The sequence below is a fragment of the Falco biarmicus genome, chromosome 3, assembly GCF_023638135.1.
Source record: "Falco biarmicus isolate bFalBia1 chromosome 3, bFalBia1.pri, whole genome shotgun sequence".
Lineage (NCBI taxonomy): Eukaryota > Metazoa > Chordata > Aves > Falconiformes > Falconidae > Falco > Falco biarmicus.
The window spans coordinates 15,424,909-15,444,460 of record NC_079290.1 but is presented as its reverse complement, the minus strand read 5'-3'; the positions used below and the strand labels follow the sequence as shown (position 1 = coordinate 15,444,460).

At 40.3% G+C, this 19,552-nt stretch overlaps 1 protein-coding gene across 1 annotated transcript in view; it reads right to left on the bottom strand.

The window, feature by feature from the left end:
• Positions 1-2,096: 2,096 nt before the first annotated feature.
• The window catches only part of ADCY8 (adenylate cyclase 8), a 131,236-nt gene continuing 113,780 nt past the window's right edge, over positions 2,097-19,552 (bottom strand). Inside the window, 5 exon segments of the mRNA XM_056333347.1 lie at positions 2,097-2,644; positions 4,138-4,252; positions 7,385-7,477; positions 12,705-12,851; positions 16,484-16,642. Of these exon segments, the coding sequence (XP_056189322.1) occupies positions 2,157-2,644; positions 4,138-4,252; positions 7,385-7,477; positions 12,705-12,851; positions 16,484-16,642 (1,002 nt within the window). The 3' untranslated portion in view covers positions 2,097-2,156.

Genomic DNA, 19,552 nt, shown 5'->3' with positions numbered 1-19,552 from the left:
TTAGAGAGGTTGGCAGCAGTGGTGAGAATTAGAGAACCAGTTCAGCTGGGATATTAGCAAGAACTAAATGTTTAGAGAACGAGGAGAGGTGAATCCATCCAACACAGACATAAGCTGAAGGAGAGGACAGCTGTTAATGAGCTGTTTAACCAGCCCAAACTTGCCTTCTTTAGTGCACTCAAATACCACTGCAAATGTGAAATTAATTTAACTGCTTCAGTTGCTAGCCCTTCCTTGTCTTCATCTCCTACAGTATCAGCACTGGCCTGGGTGAGCTGAGGAGCTCAGCTTTCCCTATGTGGCATAAAAAATGTTATTTGTGGGGATTCAAAGGAGTAATCGGTTTGGAATGAGTGCTCAGTTATTGGCAGCAGCATCACCAGGTGTAACATTTCTGACTGATCTTTGCTTTCTGTGCTCAGATCCATTGTTCAGTGATACAGTTTTCTGTGGAATTTATTTTGTCCTTTTTATTATTTTCTATTTCTGAAGATGGCACTCAGCTGATTAAATTTTGCCTCACAAACCTGTTTCATCAATGAAAAGCATTATATTTATCTTACTACAATTAACCACTTTAATGTTTTGGGGCCTCCTTTGTTAATAAACATTAGTGTCTTATAAAATATAGGAATCAAGGTTTCCTAGCCATATTGGCCATCTTTTAAAAATGTGCCTGATCCAGCGGTGATGCTCCCAGTTTTCTTTAAGGCCTGGGTAACAGCCTGCAAAAAGCAAGACCTGTATTTATAAAGAATCCATATGTTGCACTGTGTTGGCTGTATGTGGGTCTCATCTGATGATTGCTGTGTGATTACAGGTTCTGCTGTTTCCATTTGTGATTTACTTTAAAGATAATATTTACTGAGACAAACCCAACTCCTTTGAGCATACAGGCTTGATGAGAGGTTCATTTGTGCACTTCACAGCTCAATATAAATCATGGCACCAATGCATACAGGAACCTATGCTAAATATTTACTGTTTCCAAGGCCAAATTGATTAGCCATCCCCCCCCAAAGTCATCCTCCTTTTGTTGCAGGGCTTGTAGCACCTAGGTGTGCCATTGCAGCATCCCAGCAGGACTGTCTCTGTGCTGGGACACAAATAATTCAGGGTATCTCCAGTCTTGGCCTCTCCTCTTGAGGCAAATGAGCAGGAGTTTAGCAATGAGCTGTATCTCCTACTGTACTTCAGCACATACTCTTTTTACATCCTCAGGCAACCCTTGTTTTGGTGAGAACTCAGACTGGTGACAGGCTGAAGAGCTAAGCTCTGGAAAGTGACTTCAGAGAATTTGATTAGTTCCTTGACTGGACAATAGACTCAACTGTAGGCTGCAGACACATAATTCAAGGTGTAATTGTCATCCATTTGTAAGTGTCTTATGCCAGTCAAGGTACCGTAGTGCATTTGAGCCGTCCAAATGGGACTGACAGTTATGACGTAGTGCCTACAGGAGAGCCTTGACCTCCTGGCTTGGGTGCAAGAGGTCAGATGGATACGGACATGCAATTTATCTGTCTACAGTGCAGTCATTCACTTGTGAGAAGGACACCTTGGGCTATTTTAAAAGCCCACAGCCAGTGGACTCAATGGAATCAGTGGGTTTAGGGCAAGATCCATCTCCTCTATCTCCCAGATCCTCACACCTGAGTGCATAGCACAGCTTAAAATCTTTTGGCTGCATTGACTAGCTTTTCCCTGGCTGTTACAGAGACCAGGCAACTAGGTTAGATACATATAACTCTACTTGAAGGCAACTAAAGGTAAGAAGGACCTACTCAATCTCCTTATGCCTTTGCTTTCACTCAAAAAGTGTGGACAGTATTCCCTCCTTTCCCCATCATCACCTCCCTACAATTTATTTTCTAAACCCCTCCATTCAGAGATTTATTGTTGCCCCTTTCTGTGGGTAGCTGGCACAGCAGAGTGGTGACCTACAGCTACTATGGCTGGACATTCAGAGGTTAGTCACAGCTGGGAGGATAGACGCTGGCATCATTTTGTTAAAATGTAGAAAACTGAATCCTATCAAAACATCACACCAGAAAATAATCACGCTTCTTCTAAAAAAAATTAAACCCTTTTTATTTGTATATTTATTTTTATATATAAAAGAAATACAAAAAAAAAGAACACAAACAAAATGCTGATTATGGCAATTCAGTTTTGTCAGCCCCCTCTGCCTGGGCTGCTGCCTCAGATCCACCAGGAGTTAGCAAAGTCCTCCGGTTGTAATGTCCTTTAATGATTCCAGAGTTATTGTTCTCATTAAGGATTTGCTTCTGTTTTTGCCTGTTAAGAGATTGTACAAGTCCTAATACAACAGCTGCTAATGAATACTGTCCAGTCAGTTTTCTTGGTTGTAAGATTAAAGGATTTGGTTGAACTCTTCCTAGAAGAAAATATGTTTTGATTTTTCCTTCCTGTTCACTGATACCTTTGACATAAATCTCTCCTCGGTAGTCGAAGGCAAATCCCCGGTCCTTCAGGATCAGATACGTTTCTTCAGGCACTTGTATTCTGTCACTAACACCTGTGCTGTCCATTCGACTTGCTAAATTAACTGTTTTGCCCCAGATATCGTATTGGGGTTTCTTAGCACCGATAACTCCCGCCACCACAGAGCCATGGCTAATCCCTATTAAAAAAAATAATAATAAATTGAGAGCCCGTTAGACAAGAATGCCTAAAAAATCTTATCTGCACTTAAAAACCACATAAAGCCTGGTTCAGATACATTTATCTCTAACCTTAAGGAAGAGGTGTATACAAAAGGAAAGTAAGGAAAAAAAGCCAGAAAAGCTAGAAAACATGAAAAGTGATATCCACAGAGTTATTTTACAGGATGTCTGTCTCATTGGAACAACAGTACTTGCCTATCATCTGTATTCTGCACACTATTGCCAAAGTTCCTGCAAAGTGATTCTTATGTAGTAGGAAAAATCCCTCTAGAAGGATCTTTCCGGGTCTACGTTTGCTGAAAGTAACCTTGTTAGGACTATACAGTCAAGAAATTATATCTTTATGTTCCATGATATGAAAATATTGAAGTACTTTATGAAGTTATTGAACAACTGTATCTTGTAAGATTGTTGCATAAATTCAAGAAAAGCAATAATATAGAAGAGACTATTTTTTTGTGCTGCAGCAATTGAAGAATACGTTTAGTGACAGAAAAAGGTACATCTCTGGAAAAAGGATCTTAGGTTTTTAGATATTTTTTTTTTAAAGAATGTATTTTTTTAATTGGTGATAGAGATTATTTCCAAATACTGTTGCATTTATGCTCTATGAAATTTTTGCAAGTGATTCACACTTAAGAAGAATGCATATATGTTCTCTGAGAAATCTTGGGAACTGGGAGTTTGCTGTTCAAAACTGTTAGGAGGTGCAGATCACAGGGAGAGGTGCTGTGACCCTCCATGTTGTGACTGATAATATTCTTCCACTTTTTTTTGTGGCAGAGTTGTCTGTAAAGAACATATTTCTTCCAGGTGGTTTTTGATTTTGGTCAGTGATCCAGTCAACATGAGAAGCCATCAGATTTACTCCTGCTACATGCCATATATTCAAGGCCAACTTTTCAGGTCCCACGCCACTAGCTGTTCAGGATATCCCATCTGGGTAACAGGTTCCCCATCACAGCAATTCACTGATCAGGTCAGGACTGGAATTCAATTTTTGTGCAAAACCGAAGTACTACACACAGGCTTTAGCGTAAGACACTACTACCATTTACTGAAGATGAATCTTAAGACAAGAAGATTAACTGGAGAGAGTGCAAGCCAGTATCAAGCCTGGGGTTAGGTCTGGGGTGTCCAGTTCACTTTGTGTGTTATACCTATGGGCTCTTGGACAGGCTTGCTAGACAGTAGCTTAATTATGTTACCCATTCACAATTCACTAAAATGTAGACCTCCTGCAGTCCCCATATCAGGGCCGATATTCTGCAAATGGAGTATTTCTTATTTCTAACTTTGCCTAGGATGAAGTGAATTTGAAAACAGAAGATAAAGTATTTGGAGTTTCTTAAATTGTACATATCCTTGCAATGGTCCTGGCGTGCACTTATAGAGTCATATCCTTGCAGACAAAATTACATTTCAATTCTCATGTTCAAACTATGCTTACCAATACGGAGTTCAAAGTTGTTAAATGAATGCTTGTTGATCTCCTGTATGCTTTCATTCAAAGCTATGGAGAAGTCGGCCAGAGCGCACAAATGCCCCCATTTGTCTTCACATTGCTGAGGAGTAAATTATCAACAATATGTTAGAAAGGTTTTGCATTTGCCCATCTCCCACCCATCCCTGCCAAGTGCCTTGTATCTGAGTTCGGAATTTATCAGAACAGTCTCCACATACTAGATCCAAAAAAGGTAGGGTATTATGAATGGTAATGCTTCCCTTTTATATTACAACACTCGTATACCTGGATACAGAGAAGATTAGCGTGAAGTACCAAAGAAAGTAATTTCCTGTCAATAATCTGACAGGCAATCATGAGAATTAATAAGGCCTGTGAAATATATCTAAGGCGGAGAAAGTAGAGAGGATTGAGATAGCTCAGGTGCAAGGGGCAAAAACTAGTGAGAAACAGAGACAACCATGTAAGTGAGAAGCAGAATGAAAGAAGTGAAAGATGTAATCCTCCTTTACCGAAACTGTTACCCAGGAAAAGCTCTAATTCCAGTGCTTTCAGGGATGGAATAATGACAGGAACAACAGGGCAAGCCAGGCAACCAGGGACCTGTTAAGTGGGTGAGAAAAAGCTGTTCTGTAGCTCACTAATTGCCTCTGCTTAAAGCAGAATTTTCCCCAGTCTTTAATAGTAAGGCCAGTTGCCCTCGGGGTACTCAGCCCCCTGGGCTGGAAGACTGGGAAGAGGAGCAGAATGAAGTCCCCATAGTCCAGGAGAAAACTGTTAGTGACCTGCTGCTCTGCTTAGACAGGCACAGGTTTATGGGGCCAGGAGGGATTACCCTGAGGGTAGAGGGAGCTGGCAGAGGAGCTTGCCAAGCTGATTTCCATCATTTATCAACAGTCCTGGCTAACTGGGGAGGTCTCAGAAGACTGAAGGTTAACCAGCGTAACACCCATTTGCAAGAAGGTCAGAAAGGAGGATCCGAGGAACTACAGGTCTGTCAGCCTAACCTTGGTGCTGGGGAAGGTTTATGGAGCAGGTCAGCCTGAACACCATCATGCGGCATGTGCAGGGGATCAGACCCGGTCAGCATGGGTTTGTGAAAGGCAGGTCCCGCTTGTCTAACTTGATCTTCTATGACAAGGTGACCTGCCTAGTGGATGAGGGAAAGGCTGTAGATATGTTCTTCCTGGACCTTAGTAAAGCCTTTGACACCGTCCCCCCAGCATTCTCCTGGAGAAACGGGCTGTTCATGGCTTGGATGGGTTCACTCTACACTGGGTTCAAAGCTGGTTGGACAGCCAAGCCCAGAATGACGATGAATGGTCACAAGCAGTGTTCCCCAGGGCTCAGTATTGGGGCCGGTCCTGTTTAATACCTTTATCAACAACCTGGAAAGGGGGATTGAGTGCACCTTCAGTAAGTTTGCAGATGACACCAAGTTGTGGGGTGGACTGTTGATCTGCTAAAGGGCAGGAAGGCTCTGCAGAGGGATCTGGACAGGCTGGCCTGGTGGACCAAGGCCAATTGTGTGAGGTTCAACAAGAAGTGCTGGGTCCTGCACTTGGGTCACACCAACCCCACACAGCGCCACAGGCTGGGGCAGAGCGGCTGGGAAGCTGCCCGGCAGAAAAAGACCTGGGGGTGCTGGTTGATGGCTGGCTGAACATGAGCCAGCTGTGTGGCCAGGTGGCCAAGAAGGTCAACAGCATCCTGGCTTGTATGTGAAACAGTGTGGCCAGCAGGACCAGGGCAGAGTGATTGTCCCCCTGTACTGGGCACTGGTGAGGGCACACCCTGAATACTGTGTTCAGTTTTGGGTGCCTCATTACAAGAGGGACATTGAGGTGCTGGAGTGTGTCCAGAGACGGGCAACGGAGCTGGTGAAGGGTCTGGAGCACAAGTCTGATGAGGAGCAGCTGAGGGAACTGGGGGTGTTCAACCTGGAGAAGGGAAGACTCCTGGGGATCTTATTGCTCTCTACAGCTACCTGAAAGGGAGTTGTAGGCAGGTGGGGGTTGGTCTCTTCTCCCAAGTAACAAGTGACAGGACAAGAAGAAATGGCCCCATGTTGTGCCAGGGGAGGTTCAGTTTGGACATTAGGAAAAAATTCTTCACTGAGAGGGTGGCAAGGCATTGGAACAGGCTGCTCAGGGAAGTGGTAGAATCACCATCTCTGGAGGAGTTTAAAAAACACATAGATGCAGTGCTTAGGGACATGGTTTAGTGAAGGACTTGGAAGTCCTAGGTTAAGGGTTGGACTTGATGATCATAAAGGTCTTTTCCAACCTAAATGATTCTATGATTCTCTGATTGTAAAGAATCAATGGAATTTTTCTAGTTTATAAAGCTCACTCTAATATGGCTTCTGCTTTTCTGGCAGTTTCAATCAACGTGGGCAGATTTGATTCCCACTCTGTGACTGATCTGGGCCAGCACACCCTTTTTTGTGGTGCTCTTCCTTGGGGAGAGGTACCAGTTGCCAAGAAAGACAGATTTCAGCAACAGCTGACTTATCGCTGGATGTATTTTAGAGCCTTATCTTATTCCTGTGGAGACCCCATTTCCAGGCATATTCTTTGGTGTAGTTATGAATGGATTTCTCTCATCTGACTTATCTAAGGTTTATGGCTGTGACTGTGAGTGTTTCCTCTGTGGCTGATTTTTCCCTCAGGTTGGTTTGCACCTCTGCAAGCGAGGGCAGCATGCAGGCTTCTGGCTTTGTGACGTTCTTCAGTTGAACTGATGGGTCTGCTTTCTTTTTGATGTATAGTTTATTGCACTGTCTGTAGATATACAGCTACATCATCACAAAAATGTATAAATGCAACCTTACACTTCCATAAGTATGCTGTCAGTTGTTAGATCCTGTCTCTTCATAGATTATTGGAGGATGTCAGCCAGATTCCTGTCTGAGTTACAGCGGTAACTTTAGAGTATGTCCGAAGGCATAGATAGACCTGCTCTAGATTCACATCAGTGTGATTGAAAGGAGATGTTTTTTTTCTCCTATAAACCTAAATTTGAGGAAAGAATCCATATGGTTCTTGTTCTGAGCACAAGATGGCATTTCAATTCATCAAGAAGCACAACTGTTGTCTGCCAGAAGCCCCAAATGTCTATTTTCTTTTAGAAAACACAGCTCAATGAACATCATAAAGATAACACTAATAATCTCTAATATGAACGATTTGAGACAACAAAAGCTTTGATTCTTAAGGGAAACTATTCTTACCTGTTTTTCAGGCGATAATCCTGACACAGCCATGTATGTGCTGCCAATCGTTTTAATTTTTTCAATATCTTGAAATCTCTCTTCACCTAGTAACTAATACATATGTAAAAACCCACTGTTACTTCTGTAATTCTTAATGCATAATGCTTCTACAGATACAAAAATGAATCATTACACTCATGTTATCTTGCAGCTTGTCACAGTGCACAGTTCATTCAGAGTTCTGGGGCACACCGAGCTGGGGCTCTTTGCAACATCATCTACTCACAGAGTGCATTCAAGCTAAATTCTGTTGCACTCTGTAAAGCTGTTGGTAAATCACAGAATGGATAATAGAAGACATGCATATTCCAGCCTAACTTAAATGCAGATGAGTCCTGCATTTCCTGGGGTATAATTTCTGAAAATTAGTGAAGACAAACTCTCTGTGTATGATGTGTGAATATAAGAAGATTTGATTATTTACAAGTGTTCAACTAAAGTTGCAAAATAAGTGCTGCTACAGCAACAACTCAGGTGATGAGACCAGTGTTAAAGGGAACTCAGTCCACTTAAAACAACCGTTTTAGCCATCTTACACAGTCAATGGATGGAGGTAGATGCCTCCAAAGAACTTTTATGACAGATTAAGTCCTCCTGTATCCCACGCTTCCCTTTACTTACTGTCAGACCTAACGCTGCTATATGTCCAATGGGTCATTTGGTCTAGACTTCTTTTATGTGTTTTCCCCTTCTATTAAAAATTCAGGGAGCCAACGGGAAGTGGTAAACACCTGTATCTATTTGGGATAGCTATAGGTGCTAAGTAGGCATAAAGAACTTGTCAGATTGACAATCGGCAAGAGGAAGAATAAGTTCAGTCTGTGACTAAAGCACTGAGTGGAGTGGGAGTGACAGTTTGGTCCCTGTTCAAAGTCCATATACACAGTTTATCTTAGGACTTCCCATGAAATAAGAGCCAGAGCCTTACATTCCTTGAGATACCTAAGCAGAGTTCATGCTGTGAACTCTATGAATGACAGCAGAGCTTCATGTGGGATATGGGCTTGTATCACCTCATCGCAGGATTTTGAAAAGTTTATTGCTAATGTTACCCCAAAATACCCTGAGAAACTTCATGATAAGCAGTATGGCATCATCTAATACATTTAGGTATCAATATGGTTAGGCACTCCTGGAAGAAAAAAACCCAAAAACAGTTCACAGAGAAAAGAGGTTTCAAACTTTTGGTTCTAAAAGCTCAGCTTAGTTGGGATTTAAATGAAAAAAAATCTTGCTGTGGTCAGGCAAAAAATTTAATGAAGCATTTCCCCCTCTTTTTGTACACTGTTGTGCATTCTTCTTCCATCTTGTGGGTTTGAATTTCCTGTCAATTAAAAACTAAAGGGATTATTTCATTCAAAGGGAGAAACATACCAAAGGCATAACATAAAATATCCCCCTGCCATTGAACTAACCACAGCGTACGTCAGCCGGAGCGCCGGGGTCTTGGAAGCTTTGCTGTTCGTGTACAGATATCACACCATCTGTCTCTAATGGGAGGCTGCACAGCATTGCGCGCAGGGAATACAAAGCCATATGGTTAATGGCTCCCTTCCAAGTCAGGAAAGTCCAAAAACTTGACCTGCTTCTCATTTTTCTTCTAACTGCCAGAAAAGCCGATTATCTATGTTTTCTTCCTACAAGGGCAGCTCTTCCAACTGCTCTCTTAAAGGAAAAGATAATTTCTTGTAGCTCTGCTTTTGTGAGCAGTCTGAGAGCACCAGGTGTGTGGGCAAGGGGAGAAAATGGTCTTGGTTAAAAACAGCCTGTATTTTCATTTCCAGATGGTTGCTGGAAGCAACAGCAAACAGCATAGTAATTTAAAATGTATGATAAATAGCTTAAATGATTCTTTTTAAGAAAGAAAGGACCTATTGGCTGTGAGGCGATTTAGAAGAAATAACATCAAGTTATCTTTTTTCTTGCTCATTATTGTTTCCAAATCTCTGCTTTTCCTGCTTTATCCTGTCTGTTAAATCACTTCTTTCCTTCTTCAAATAATGGTTTATTTACCAATTACTTTTTTTTCACAGTGTCACAGCCTGATAGATTTTGATATTGGAGAAAGATATCCAACTCAAGCTTAAATCAGCTGCTATTTGTTGCGGCATTTTAAATAGGCGTGCTAATTTACCAAGATAGTCCAGGGAACATTTTCAAACACCAGAATGTGGTTGGTATCTGAAAAGCAACTAATGGCTTGATGCCGCAATTCATGTACAGCCAAGGTTATATGGAGGTCAGACCCTGGGATATACATGCCATGAAACATGTACAAAGTAGTACAAAAGAGAATGTTCTAGGGCATGACACACAATTGCAAAGTAATCAGTGAAGTCCGAAAGCAGGATCCTGAATTCTGCCAAAAACTCTATTTGTGGCAAAGTAATATATTAAAATCTGTTTGTCATAACCACTGTGTAAAACACTGCAGGATAAAGAAAAGGGGGGGGGGGGGGGAAAGAACCCATGAACTAGAAAGCTCTTATTAAAGCGCAAATCCCAACTGTAACATCACTAAGATACATAAAAGCTAGATTAAGAAGGCTAGAAAGAATATTACATTTTAAAAAATCATTCAAGACTCATAATCTTCAGGAGAAATGTTCCAATATTATTTTTTGGTGTGACATGTCTAAGAATGGGGATTTAGTCCTTTATGTGTCTTAAGACTACAGTCATATAAAAAATGGGTAACTATAAAAGTAGACTTGCAATGTTCATATTTATTATTTGATGTATGAACAATTCCTGTCAGCACCTCTGTGCTTGGGTACAAAATAGGAAATCATATATAACTGTATTCTATAATGATGCTATATGTCAAATTAAAAAAAAAAAAAACAACAGCAAAATAATCCCCTTTTGTCAGTCCAGAAGCCAACACCTCCTATTCTGCCTCAGTCGACAAGAAGCCTGGATAATTTGGACATCAACAGATTTATGAAGCACCAGGGGAAAAAAACAGCCCTGAGTAAAGGCTGTGCTTTGAGAAGAGTCAATCACCTACTCCCTAAGACTGACTTTTGGACCAGGTTCCCCAAGCTCCCTAAGGAAGGTCCAGTCTGACTCCTCTGTGGGCTCCTACGCCATGCAGTTGCTGGTGGCAGGTTCTGTTCCACTGCTCATGATTTTTTGTTTGAATGGCTTTGTCTCTCTTACATAGATCCATTACCTGGTAAACAAAATAACAGATCTTGATTGTAAGCGTTCTGTTTTGCAGTAACATGGAAACTCCTCTAAGAAGAAGAAAGAAGTCGGATTTCCTTCTGGTGCACCTATCAAATTTTCCAAACCAGGTCAATTTGTGTTTGTACCACTGCTTTCATTCAGAAGCATCTTCCTGGCCTGATGGACAGAGCATTGCTACTACTATTCTTTATGTAAAGAAAAGAGGGGACTCAGTGTAGAATCTGATTGAGAATAGGAACTCAGTTCAGTTGGCTAAACACAGACGTCTAGAGTCATCTAGAGCGTGCTTTCCTGAAGAACCTCCAGTGGCTCGCTCCAGAACAACAGGAGTTTTCTGACGGTGCAGTACGGGACCATGTGGGCATCTCAAATCACCTAGGATTTCTCAAATGGCACCAGGTACCAATGTCTTACACTCCTGTGCTAAGACTTCTATATTAAGATATCTCTACAGAGGTATTCATGTGATGCTGAGGAGCAAAGTTTTCCCATGGCTAACAGATCTGCTCTGCTCTCAAGCTGCACATGTACATTTTGCTTCCAGGGCTGTACTGAAACAGCAGGCTGTCTTGTCAAAGCACATCATGGAGAACCAGGAATAGTGACATCATGTAATGTCAGTCAATAGTTACATGGAAACATTATGGGCCCTGAAACATCGTACCTGAAGTGACTTCTGGTTCCTTTTTCGTGGGTAGGGTTACTCCCTTCAGTTACTCAGCCTGGCATATCACTTTTCAGATTACTAAACCAGAACAAACTAATGGCACAACCATGCTGGAAGTAGGTTAGCATTCAGCAGGGGATCACGTATTTCATTTACTACCCATACAAATAACATATCTATTTTTCAACTAAACATGTCTGGGACAAAATACAGTCCCTAATTAGGTCTTTTATTAATTATAGAGCAGGTGTTAGGGGCCTGAATGTAATATTGTGTTAGGACTCTTGATGAAAACCTTGTCTTCTGTAATAGCCACAGTAGCAATGGAATTTTTGTTGTGAAGATTATATGAACGTGCATGACAAAATATCTGAAATTAATTCATAGCAATAGACTTTACATTAAGCTTGAGCCATAATAATTTTAATCAGATCTGGAAAGAAAAACAAAACTATTAATCAAGAAGCGTGCTGACAGCTGTGCAAGATCTCAGAGATAAGAAGCAGGTATTTATACCTATCGGGAAAGCAGTGCAGGAGTTTAAGAGACAGAGCTCTTTTCATAGGAAAGTAGTTTTGTTTTCTACTAAAATGCACAGGGGTGCATCCCCTGTGAATCCTTCTGTTTCCCACCAGTAATTTTACTATCTGACCAATTATATGGATGAATTCTCAATTTCACTGTCTCTCAGAATTTGGTAATCTTAAATCTAGTCCAGTATTTATGAACACACATAGCACTCTGTGAACATTCTCCATGCAGATGGCCAGGATGAGGAAGGGTGAAGGTGCAGTTAAGACCCCGAGCTGGGTTCATATTTAGGTTCTAGCTTCTGGCATGGGCAGCAGGTACCTTTGTTCTCAAAAAAATGCAGGAAAGTCAACTACCCCTTTGCACCTTTGTTTTCCTCTTGTGAAATTAAGATAACACAGAGGAACAAATTGAAAATAGATTCTTCAGAACTTGTGAAAGGCCTCAGGTGCTTGCTGCTCAGGATGGAATAATTTTCCATTAGCATTCATTGAGTCCATTAAACCCATGTTTTCAAAACAACATCTTTATCTGTTCGGATGTAGACCACTACTTCCCAGAGCTGTTGCAAATACCTTAATCCTTCTTTCTTCTACAGAATAAAGACATGTTCTTCTAGATACACCAGAGCTGACTGGGCTTTTATTTATGCATGTTTATGCTCAAGTAACTATTGATTTCAGTCTCTGTCTCACTAGGTCATTCAGACCAAAGTTTGAGAAGACTAAGTGCAAAAGAGCAAAATAGACAATTGTAGTTGGAGTATAAAACCCCAGACAATTATCGGAAGCAGAATAGTTACTAAATTTGATAATTTAGGATGACATATCTGGTATTTGGGAATCATCATTTAAGCACTATCAGATTTTCTTTAGGAGTTGGTATTACCTCATCAAAGTCTGCAATGATTTCATTCAGCAAGCGTAGACATTCTACTCCTTGGTTATTCATCTCGGTCTGGGAATAGAAGTCAGCAAATCCAGGAATAGAAGCAAACATCACACCAACAGCATCATAGGACTGAGAGTATAATTCCTAAAAGAACAACGAAGAAAAATGAGCTGAAGCGGTAATATAGGTAAGAGAACATAACTGGTTGCAATTAAAATAGGTTTCTTATTTTTTCCATGCATAATACCTTAATATCCAAGTTTAGCGTTAGTATATTAAATATTGGCTAAATTCGACAGAAGGAGGCTGACAGCTCTCACATTTTTAGCTTGGACTATATGCAGGGTTTGCCCTTTCTTTGAAAGCCTGTTCTTTCTGCCTCTGAGGTCAGGGGGCTACACCAGCAAAAAAATGAAAGAGAATTTTTCATTTTGATTTATATGGGGAACCACTTGGAGAAATGAAGGATTCATTTGCAAATATGAATACCAGAGAATCAAACACTATTAGGCAAGTAAAAGGAACTTAATGTTTATTACTTATTATTGTTAAGTCTGTCTCATAAGTATTTGCAGTCGACAACGTATTTCTAAATTTGTTGATTAACAGGGATCAGATGGGACCATTTAAAATGTCTAATATGACCTCTTTGTAAAAAGTCCTCTCAGTTACCAGATTTTCTGGTTGATAATTTGTACTTGATGCTACTGCAGCTCTTTACAAGTTTGTTTTCAGAGAGCCTTTACTCTGTGGTAAACTGTGGTTCTCCTAATGTGACTATGGACCTATTTGGTTACCTGGCTCTGGGAGAGGTTCCTGCTATTAGGGTTTTAAAGGAGGGAGAAACAGAAATTAGGGTGATAACGGAGTTACTGGGGACAGAAAGCATCTTATAAGGGATCGGGCATAGGAAACTCTTAGGTTTAAGTATGTCCTGGGATAAGCTTCCACCTACGTTATTCATATAATTCACTCTGGTACTAAATGACAGATTTATTTATAGATGGGTTCTTGTCGTTATATATGTGAAACTGCAGTCAGTTTTTCTCTGAACATGAACAAATTTTTAGGAACAAAACTAATTTCAACTTTAAAAATGCCAAGGACAGAGTCCCCCCTGCAACTGCTGGTATGCTTTTCTAGTGGTCAATATACCACAACCATATGCGTTCTCTTTTTTCTTTTGCTCAATTTTTTTCTAGCTTCAACTTCTGTAGTTTTACCCAATGGTGGATACATTCATTTCTGTTCTGGGACTTGTCTTAAGGCATTCTGACCTGGAGTAGTTGCTTCTCAATGTTCTTGTTAATGTGCTTTAGTAAATTTTAGTGCTTTGGTCTCATGACAAAAGGACTTAGTGCTGGATGCCATACACCTGATGTGAACACCTCAGGTTCCTCTTCTTCCTTCATTCTGCTTCCCCCTAGAAAAGCATCCTGAATCCCTGCCCTGCACTTTGCTACCCTTTTAGTGCTGCTACTTATCTAGAATCTTTAACAATGCATCCTACAGTAAAAGTGGGAAAATTCTGCTAATTTCCAAAGACACTGCAAAGCTTTGAGAAAAAACTTGGTTGATTCCCTTCCTGTCCTTACACTTTTTTTCATTGAAGAACATCTGCAGGGTCATGGAAACCATACTCTAAGGACACTCTTATTCCCTTTCATAGGTATAGAAAAAAGTAATACACATATTAGTTTGTGGATACTTATGGAAGACTGGACAAAATGTGCTAGGAGAAGCATATATACACTCAGACATATTCTTTCCTCAGATCATGAAGGTAGAAAACAACTGGCTGAGCCTTCAGCTGCTTAATTTTTCTATTTTTGGTAAGAAGCATCAAGACAGAAATAATACATCCATGAGAAAATGCTTACAGTATGCATTTGGGAATTCATTTTTTGAAAGCAGAGAAATTAACTTAAGGGCCAGACATGAACTGCAGGATTGATTGTACTGAAATCTGGTAGATGTTACAGCCAGCCAGCTCATGCATAAATCATCCCCAAGTATAGTCACTCTGGAAATTGCCTTACAAAAAGCAGGGGTGGTGGAATTGAATTCAGTGGCAAATTATTAAAGCATCAGCAGTGATCCATGGGGCATCTATTTGCTTCTGAAGATTATTATGCATGTGAGTGCATGTGAATAAATGTGTAAGAGAGGACATGTGTTCCCTGAAAATCCATAATGCAGATGTGCCAGAACACACTCATGGCTGGTATCAGGGTCTGCTCCATTTGCAATGAAGCATTTTAACCTGGTTTCTTTCACACACATTTTCTCATGTGCAGAGCAGTGTTTTTATGGCAGTTTGATATCCACAGTGTTAAATTCCTCAGGAGGCTGATTTCTGAAGTGCCTTTCCTTGTAGTTTCTCACTATGTCATCCTTCCCTAGGTGATATTTAAAATCATATCTTCAGAACACAGTGATTCCTGGTTGCGTGGTCTAATTCACCTAGCTAAATCTATTTCCAAAATGTACAATCAGAAAAGGGTGGCCCTGATTCCTTTTTGCTGCACAATGAATAGATATGTCAGTGCTGGCAACCTGAATCTTGTAACATTTGTAACCTCTTCATTATGGAAGTTAATTCCAATGTCACATGAGAAAATTCCGGTTTCATCATACAATAGCCTTTATTCACACATAATACTATAATACACATTTGCTTTATTTCAGATGAAGAGTAAGTGATTTACTGCTGCTTTCAGAAACAAATTCTGGACTTTCTTTTATCTCTTCAGCAACGTGTCTTCAAACACTGTCTTGGGAATATCCAGAGACTCCATTATTAAACTTTTCTTTGTATACCACAAGCACTCTTTGGGAACATAGCTACAAACTTTGTGAAATTGGGTGTTTTGTTAACTGGCCCAAAGAGGCAATTCAGGGGCAATATGAAACAGCAAACATGTTCTCTTGGGTCCGAAGATGCAAGAGGGTCAGGTCTGTTGCAGCCTGTTACACAGATTTCTTCCATAATAACTGGCAAGGTAATAATAGTACTCCTGCAGCACTGGGGTACCTTAAAGTTGCACAGGCATTCTGTTAAATTCACATATCTTTTTTTAGGAATACTAGTTGTTCATAGACTCATAGGTTGGAAGAGACCTCTGAAGATCACCTAATAACAGTTCCCACTCAAAGCAGGGCCAATTAAATCAAGTCTCTCATGGCCTTGTTCAGTTGAGGCTTGACTGTCTACAGGACTGGAGATTTCACAGCCCCTCTGAGCCCCAGTGCAATGATCGCTTTCCCAGGGGTATGTTTTCCCTTGTATCTAATTGAGATTTTTCTTCCTGCAACTTGTGTTGTTGCTTCTTGTCCTTTCACTTGCATGTTGAGGAAGAGTTTGGCTCTGTCTTCTCTATAAGCACCCATTAGGTAGCTGAAGGCAATGATGACATCCTTTTTAAGTCATTTCCTCTTAAGGTTAAATAAACACAGCTCTCCCATCCTCTCCTTATGTATGCAAAGTGCCCCAATCCCCTAATCATCTTGGCAGCTCTCTGCTAGACTTGCTCTAGTAGGTCCATGTGTCTCCTGTGGTGAGCGTGAACCTGGAAACACCACTCCAGATGTGGTCCTAGAAGTGCAGAACCCTTTACTTTAAAATGTGAATGTTATTTTAATGTGGATCAGATATCAAATATTTGCAGTATTTTTGTAATTAATACCATTTAGAACTAAGTTCTAATGATTTCTTAACAGATCTGCTTTTCTTTTGCTAATTACACAAAAGCATAAGAAATAAAGCTGATACATACTTCATTATCCCGATCCTTCTCCAGAAAGTGACGGGCAACGTGACTGGGTAAAATATTCCGTAGCATATTTTCATTGTGCTCCCTTAACTCCTTCATTTCATTAATTTCTTCTTTTGCTTGAACACGCCACAGAAAATCCAGCCTTGCTGTGTATTCAAGCTGTGGTTCCAGAAAGAAAAAAGAAGGCAAAAATAAAATCTGACAAAAGAACAGTACAGATTGTATTGTCATCCTGGCAGGCTGCCTCTGCCATGTAACTACCTTCAGTGTGGCTGAAGATCTTTGACTCTGAAAGAATTTGATTTCACTGCCAGAAAAAGAGATTATTTCTTTGCCTTATGTATGGTGAGTGTCTCAGAGGGATCTTGAGCAAAATAATATTTGTCATATTAATGCTATGGCCAGCGGCTAGAAAATGTCACAAAATTATTTTTGTTTTAAACACCTCCTTATTAGTTAGACAACAGATTCAGACAGGAGATAAGGTATTGGAAGATATTGATATTGGTATGAAATAAATATGTTCCACTTTTCATATGTGTTTTCAAGTGAAAGGGGTTTCATGAGAAAATGGCACAAGGATCATGATAAATATGTTGCAGAGACAGGTAGTTTATTTCTCAAGGATGAGCATCGTTCCACAAAACTATATAGAACGGCCCAACGCCCTCCCAGAGAAGACTTTCAAATCTGTGGCACCAAAATGAAGTATTTCTGCTGTTGGGACATGCAGTTATTTTTAATTTTAAGTATTTTAAAAGATAGTGAAAGCCATGATGTTTGATACCCCCTGGAATACTCTGTCCCTGAGGTACTGTGGATCCAGAGTGTGCAATCACAATTAAGCACGTGCACAGTGGCAGTTGCCTCATACCCTCAGCGACAAACCAAAGTTAAATGGTTTTCATTGCTTATGTGTACAGAACAAAAGGAAGATTCCTGCACAACACAGCTTATATATTCATATATATGTATGTATTGTGTATTTTTATGTATGGGTGTATATAGAAATATATGTATATGTGTATATATATGTGTGTGTGTGTATATACATAAATCGCAACTATCTGTTAGCTGAAGCAAGGAACATGTCAAAACATCATGTTACTTGCCTGACAGGCACACGCATGTCAGCACATGGACAAGATCAATGTTGCCAGAGCTTTTGGGTACATTACACTGAAGGAGAGTTTAAGCAGATTTTTAGGTATGTGATGCTGTAGCTTGCCCAAGAGTTGACTTATTAAGCTACAGCCTTATTGAAAATGATGGAAATATACCTCTGTGGAGTAAACTGAAAGAGAAAATATATTTACGAGGCTTGAGATGCTCTAACCAGAGATAATAATCAAACACCCAGCAGAGAAATCTATTATACCAGCAAACAGATGAATTTTACAATTGGGAGAGACAACAAATGGTTTGCCAAAAGGTGCTGGGATTAAGGGAATGGTTGGGATATAACTCATGTACCAAGCTGAAATAAAGGGCAAGACTGGGTGGGAGTGACTAAGAGGGGATTTAGACATTGTTTAGTGACTCATGCACACTTTTCATCACCAGCGGTGACCAATGGCAAACTGTTCTGAAGAAAATGCAAAGCTCTTTGCAAGGGGGCTTATAGGTTGACTGCACTCTAGGGAGCTTTCCCTCCTAAAAGCTAAGTGGCCCTGGCTTGGTACAAACTTCCAAAGTTTGTATGCGATTTAACAGTGATTTACTTGCACTCTGGATGCTATTGCCACCTTTATAAACAACTAAGCTTTTTTCTAGCTCTAATATTTTGGTCTTCCATCTTGTGACTAAATTAAATGTTAGGAAAAAGTATTTTTAAATATTTTTTCAACATTTTTCAATTTCATTCTCCTTCTTTTTGTGCTAGAAGACAGAGCCCATACCAGATCGTAACTGACTTATCTCTACCAGATAACTGAGAAGGCAACATTGACTATAATTTTGCAAGGAGCTATAAGATTGCCTTGGAGTGGGAGCTGCTGGTGAATTCTGAGTTCTTTGATGCTTCAAATATTTAATACTACTACAATAAGAGCTCTGCAAAAAAACCTGTAGTACAGTTTTTCACAGCTGAATTTTTATGCTGCTGTACAAGAAAATTTCACATCTCTAGACCTAGCTCAGAATAGCAGCAGCTAATCTTTACAATTTGGATAATGTCATTCTGGTTATTTATAATGGCATTGCAACATTAAATATTTTTCCTGCATCATCAGTGGACAACTAAGATGACACTGCCAGTTCGGAGATAAAGGGGTATGCTACATATGAGGTCTGAAAACAGAAAATTTCAAGTAGATGCTTTGCTAAGTTCTGATATTGCTTAAAAGTAACAAAATGACAGGGTTGAGTTTTAGGTCTATTTTTTCTTTTTGTAAAGAAGTGTTCCTGGCCACACCAGTGCCAATAAAAATGACAGTCTGCAATATAAATCCTGGGATGTGCAGGTTTTCTTGCCCTGAGATGTAGCTCTACATAACATCCCTAATTCAACAGTAAGTGAAGAAAACAGAGAGATGCATTACACAGAAAGCCTAACACTACCTATGTCCTCCAAATGCTGTAGAACCCAACCACTCTGCAGACGATTGCCACATGCAAGGAAAGCACAAGTGAAGGATCAGTGTTCGAGGGACAGCATATTTTTCCTTAGAGAATGAGAAAAGAGGACTTACATCCCAAAGGGACGCTTTCCACCACCACAAACAGTCTAACTCCAGATAAAACAAGCAAATATCCTCTTTTTCACTACACTAAAATCTGAATATGGAAAGGATTATGATGACACCTGAAGCATAATACGAGAATTAAGTATGTCTTTTCCTCTCTCTTTCTCCTTCAGTTGGAACAATCTCCTCTTCGCTTTACCTCATTCCTCCCTTTTTCCCCAAGCATGAGGAAGGTTCAGAGGGTCATGCTTGTTGCAGACAAATTGCTGTGTAGGGGTGTCAGTCCTTCCTCCCTTCCTAAAAGGCTCTGTAGAGATAAGCTACAGCTGACATCCAGAGATTATTCGGTTCATTCGGTCCGTGGTTGCCCTGTCCAAGTGCAAGT